Below are 6,038 nucleotides of genomic sequence, written 5' to 3' on the forward strand. Positions count from 1 at the left end.
GGCTTTAGCCAAGTCACTCGCCCTCTTCTCGAGCTCTGCAAAACTAGCCCCAGCTTTCTTCCTTTCCCCCTTCAGAACAGCAATCTCAGCCTCCAACTTAGAACGAACTTCGCCATCGACATCAGCTTTGTAATCCTCCACAATATGCATAAAATCGGAAATGAACTTCACAAAAATAAAATAAAATAAATAAATAATAAAATAAATAAATATAGAATATATATGACAAGTGATGTGTAGCATGCAGATATATATATAAAAAAAGAGAGAAATGAGAAGAAAGGAAAAAAGAGGGTTGGAAGAAGGAAGTACGCATACTCGTCCAACCCGACTTTTACATCGATCAACAAGGTCCTTGCGCCTTCGACCCTCATACGCCACCGAATCTTGAGGAAGATTAAAAAGATTAAGCGCCCTCAAGGGCACGGTGGATCCACCCGTCCATCGTTCGGTGGGTTGAATCTCAACCCTCATCACCTCTTTCTTAGATCGCGGGTCGACAGTATTCCCCATAAAAATCCTATTTCCAGCAACCGTCAAAGTCTTGTTTACTCCCTCTTAGCAACAACTTCCCGACCACCGACCAAGCCCTCATCTTCTTCCCGTCGAAGGCGCTTGCGAGGGTTAACCTCCACACGAACAATGTTTGACACAACCCTTTCATTATCCTCAACCACTTTATTCCCTTGATCATCGAACAGTTCTATAGAAACCGAATGAGGGACCCCCGATGGTCCGGGTTTAGCCGCATCAGAAGGCTTCCTTGAAGCAAGTTGCAACAAAAGTATCATTGCCTTATCCATCCCTTCTCGAACCCCGCCATCTAAAACTTTTTTCAAAGAAGCTCTTGCCACTGAAACACAAGATAAAAAGAAGCGGATCAGAGACACTATATATACATACGAAAGCAAACAGACAAGAGCTCATGGTAATAACAACAGAAATAAAACAAGTAACAAAAAAATAGGGGCAACAACAATTAAAACATCCCCCTTACAATCGTGCATTTCCAAAAAGCCAGAAGCCTTCAAGTCTAAATGCGTATAAAATGTTCCCGACCCATGAAATTCATCGAGATAAGCAGTATCGTGTTTCTCCAAGTTGTTCAAATAATCGATCGTACCCTGACTAACCTTCCCACTAGGTTTTACAAATACCAAATCAGGACCCCCAACGAACAACCATTGGGTGTGATAACCGGAGTTCGATGATCTAACACTAACAATCTTCATCCTCTTATGTCGAGAGTCGAAGTATACTTGCCCGCCATAGTAACGCACACCGTAAATAGAGAAAAACAACTTCAGAATCGGAGGTCGACCCTTATCACAACATAATGCCACAAAACCACTTAACTGAGCAATAGAATTCGGCGTCAACTGTCCAAGGCCACACCCGATAGCCTCATACATCGTCAGGAAGAAGGGATGCATCGGCAGACGAAGACCAAATTGAAACATAATCATTGTAACTCCATGCATTCCAAACTCAGGCATCATCCAAACCCTCTCATCAGCTGTCGGCACCTGGTACCGATAACCATTAGACAGGTCGATATAACTTTTCAACTTGCTCACAGGAGGGTCGGTGGTGATGTAATAATTAAGATAATTCAGATTGGGCTTACCCTCAAACTCGATCCTGCCTAATCGAAGGCTCTCCTCGACTAGCCTATTCCTGAAATCTAGGGTACGAGGACTTAGGGGAGGAGAAGGCAAAGGACCATCAGGCATACCTTTTAAAAACTCATCGCTCTCCAGAAAATCAAAAGATCCACACTGACCTAAATCCGGAATTTCCAGGTTATCCAAATTCAAAACAGACTCTTCATTGCCCTCCTCTAAGGGTCGCTTCCCAGGATCTCGATTGGAAGCACTACGTGAAGACGACGATGAGGAAAAGTCGGCCATCTTAAATTCGTAAACTACAGACAAATACGACTGACACACAGATAAGAAAGAAAAAGAGAAAGAAGATGACTTACAAGGATGTTGTGAATGGAGGGCGTGCAACATCGGCCTTTTAGATGGCTTGGGAGGAAGGCAAAGAGTCTAGTCCGCCAATCTGCAAAGAAACTTGAAAAAAATAAATTTAAAAACACACATGAACGGCTATATATATGTCTAAAAAAAATTAAAAAACAAAACAACAAGACAAAAAACATTGTTTTTCTTACTTTTTTAGTACACACATTTCACTTTATTGAGTTTGCAATTACTTTTGTTTTCTTGTTTGTTTTTTCTTATCGTCATTTTTCATTTTATTCCCCTATCCGATCACTAACTTCATTCAGGTACCGAAGCAAATCTCAAAATTGAAAGTGCAAAAGTGAAGAAGTAGAAAAACGCAAATCTAAAGATATTGCGCAAACTGGGAGGGGGAGAAATGTTGGATCAGGACAATACAGACCAAATAAGTTATAATTAGGATAATTGTGAAATATAATGTAAAGCCCAAGAAGGCCTATTTTGTAAGAAAAAACTCATTTGGGACTTAGTATAAATACAAGACAGCAACCTCATTTGAAGGGGTTGGGAAATTAAAATAAAGTGATCATCTCCTAAAATTATAATTTTAATAATATAATAATATTATTTCGGGCTCATCATTTATAATTTCTGTGTCCAAATCAATATAAAAAATTTAGTGTGACAGGTGAAGCACGGGTTAACATTGTTGAACATGATTCAATAATATTTCTAATATATATATTTGTATTTTAGAAAATGTTAAAAAAATTAATAAAAAAAGTTAAGAATTTAGTGGAGTAATAAGTCAACGGGATTGAGTTATTTCTCTCAGATCTTAAAATGCACAAGTATTTTGTTTGATCTTCTTTCCGATTTATAACTTCATATTGTATTTTATATTATTTTACTTCACTTCATGACTTCTATTGTTGTTAAAATTTTTAAGTTGTTACATAAATTTTATTCGAAGTAAAAATTGGCTGCTTCATTTACTACTGCAATGCTGCATCGCTTTCCCTCCATTTTCGTTCTGGAAGACTACTCCATTATAAAAGTTTCCGGAGGATTGACTTTTTTCTATTCCATTAATTGAAATGACCTAATCGATGATGATGACTCTCTTCAACGTTTTAGCCAAGTAAATACTAATCCCCGGAAATATATAAAATTCTGATACAAATCATACAACTGTTAAACAATCCTTCATTTAATAAGTTGGGAAAGTTAATTGGGTTCCCTCCGATGCCCACAGTAAACACTATTGGCATTTGGACAAAATTGAGGATATTAAGGGCTAGTTTCAAAAATATTAAAATAAGTTAATTATTTAAAATGAATTAAGTATTTATAAGTATAAGTGGATGAACTTAAAATATTTGGGTACTAGCATTTAACTTATTAATGTATAAGTAATAAGTTCAATTTATATATTACAAAATTAATTTGACGATACTAATTGGACAAATTAGTTTACAAAAAAACTGAACTATGTACATATTTTATTCTTCGCTTATGTCACAAGTAGATTATAATTGGACTCACTGTGTTAGCGAGTTGGTTAAGTTCTCGTTTCACAAAAAATAGCCCGACAAACTTAGCTTGTCCATTATTCCAGCTCAAACATAAATGCAAACTTTGTTTGATTAAATGAGCCGATGCATATTTACTCAATTCAATCGGAATTTAGGGCTCATCAAACTTAAAAAATCGACTTGGTTCAAACGGGGCCTTGTTTATTATTAATGCGTAAATGATTTCAAACATTTGTTTATAATATTTGGAAATTACATGTTTTATATATGTTAATTTTTAATATTTTTCAAACTTTGAGCAAAATTGGTTTTGATTAAGTTGCAAGTAAATATTTGAATCAACTCGTCCACGATTTATCAATGAAACCAGTTGAATTAAACTTGTTAAATATAAAATAATTATATAATTTTTTTATCAAAAATTAATCAATTTAATCTAAAAAAAATATAAAAACCGAAAAGAAACGAAGAGAACACCATACGTTTCCTTTTTTTACAGGAACCTAAGTTAAACCCCAAATCTTATTTTTCCGGATCCTCTACAACGACCAAGTACTAAAACTCTAAAAGCTGAATAAAAGAGTGAAGAAAACAACATTAACGGTAAATCAGAATTAGAGCAGAACATTAAATTTGGTAAATTAATGAAACAACTACTACATTTTATTTCCCAACAAATTATTATATAAAGGCATGCACGTTTCTATACACCAACCAGTACCTTCATGTCCACAAATTTTTCACACCCCTCTAATTTAATCTCTCTCCTCTCTGACCATTCTCAAAACTTAAACCCCCACAAATATTTTGTACGTACATATCATTATTAACTCGCCGGAAAATAATATTTCCGATGCTGAGCCTCCTCTATTACCTAACAGAACACCCATGGATCATAAATTTCCGATGGAGTCCTACCCAATCATGGGGCGCCACGTGGTCATTCCTCTTCTCTTCCATCGCTTCTTATATAATACTCTCTATTTTCCTCCACCTTTTTCTTCTTTTAATCCGTCAAACCCGACCTGTTTCTCTCGGACCCGTACCCGCTTTTCACAGTCTAATCATGTCCCTCATATCTGTCACAATATTCGCCGGAACTCTCTTCTCCGCCGTCGCCGAGATTCGTGACACACGGTGGTCGTGGCGGCGATCAAAAATCACTCCGTTTCAATGGCTACTTTGCTTCCCTCTCGGGACCCGACCGTCGGGTCGGGTCTTTTTTTGGTCTTACATGTTTTATCTCTCTCGCTTCCTCCACACGTTCCGTACATTTTTTCTAATATTCAATCGCCGAGATTTATCCTTTTTCTCGCTATTTAATTCTTCAATTTTGATCCTAATGTCGTTTCTATGGCTCGAATTCTCGCAATCGTTTCAAGTTTTAGCGATACTAATGACTACGTCAACGTACGCTATAGTTTACGGGTATCGGTTCTGGACGGGGATCGGATTGCCGGGAGCTTGTTTCCCGTTCGTGATGAATTGTCAAATTATTTTACTAAGTTGTAATTTAATTTGTCATATTGGAGTACTTGTAATGCACGTTACGAAAGGCGGGTGTAACGGGATCGGGGCCTGGATTTTGAATTCGGTTTTAAATGCTGCGATTTTGGTTATGTTTTTGAATTTTTATGTAAGGACTAAGAGGAAAATTAAAGTCAATGCTATTGTTGAAGATGTTGACGAAGATGGTGAAAAATTTGTCAAGGGTAAAGATAAAAAGATTTGAGGGTTTTTTTTGTAATTTATGTTTTTGTATTATAATTTATTTGGGGAAAAAATAAATAGATTAGCCCCTTTTAGATTTACAAATTTTATAAATTTTGGTCGGAATACGAATTGTATAATTACAGTTAACAGTGTTATTTTAGAGAAATGTACCGAAATTTTATCGGAAGAAATACTATTATTGTTCCTCTGATAGCCTTTTTGCAGGGTGACTCCAAAATATCAGATTTGCGCAGGTTGAGTATCTCGTAAAGGATACAAAATCTTTTAAATGCTATATGAATTTTTCGATGTCTGTTCCAGAATAAACGATTATTGTAGTATGTGTTATATCCAAAATTTGGCATTGGATTGACCCGGGTCAAACGCGGGCTAATTACAGTCAAACTCAGTATTGCGTTGTGAAAGTGAGGACGCGTCCAGGCATTCAGGACGCGCCTACTTGAAGAGGGATATGTTACGAGGCGAGAAGAGTGCGTGGTCAAGGAAGGACGCGCTCAAGCTTTATGGACGCGCTCAAGCTTTATGGACGCGTCAATGTTTATGAAAGTGCTTGGCAGATGAAATCTTATGGTGATGGACGCTCTAGGACGCGCCTACTTTAGTAAGGACGCGTCATAGGAGGTGAAATGTTGTGCATGATGGTTTAGAGGAGATGGTGCAAGTCTAATAAGGTTAAGGGCGCGCCCTAAATTCTAGGATGTGTCCTGTGATTTTGAATGCTATAAGGAACGATTGATGAGGAAACAGGTTTGGATTTATGAAGGTGAGGACGCGCCCAAAGGGTGAGGACGCGTCCTGTGTT

At 37.1% G+C, this 6,038-nt stretch overlaps 1 protein-coding gene across 1 annotated transcript; it reads left to right on the forward strand.

Annotated features, from left to right (window-relative positions):
• Positions 1 to 4,207: 4,207 nt before the first annotated feature.
• LOC141723812 (fatty acid elongase 3-like) lies at positions 4,208 to 5,420 on the forward strand. The gene has a single exon (XM_074525716.1). It carries the CDS (start codon positions 4,356 to 4,358, stop codon positions 5,232 to 5,234), a length of 879 nt encoding a protein of 292 aa, XP_074381817.1. The 5' UTR covers positions 4,208 to 4,355; the 3' UTR covers positions 5,235 to 5,420.
• The last annotated feature ends 618 nt before the right edge of the window (positions 5,421 to 6,038 follow it).

This window comes from Apium graveolens, chromosome 5, assembly GCF_009905375.1.
Source record: "Apium graveolens cultivar Ventura chromosome 5, ASM990537v1, whole genome shotgun sequence".
NCBI classification, from domain to species: domain Eukaryota; kingdom Viridiplantae; phylum Streptophyta; class Magnoliopsida; order Apiales; family Apiaceae; genus Apium; species Apium graveolens.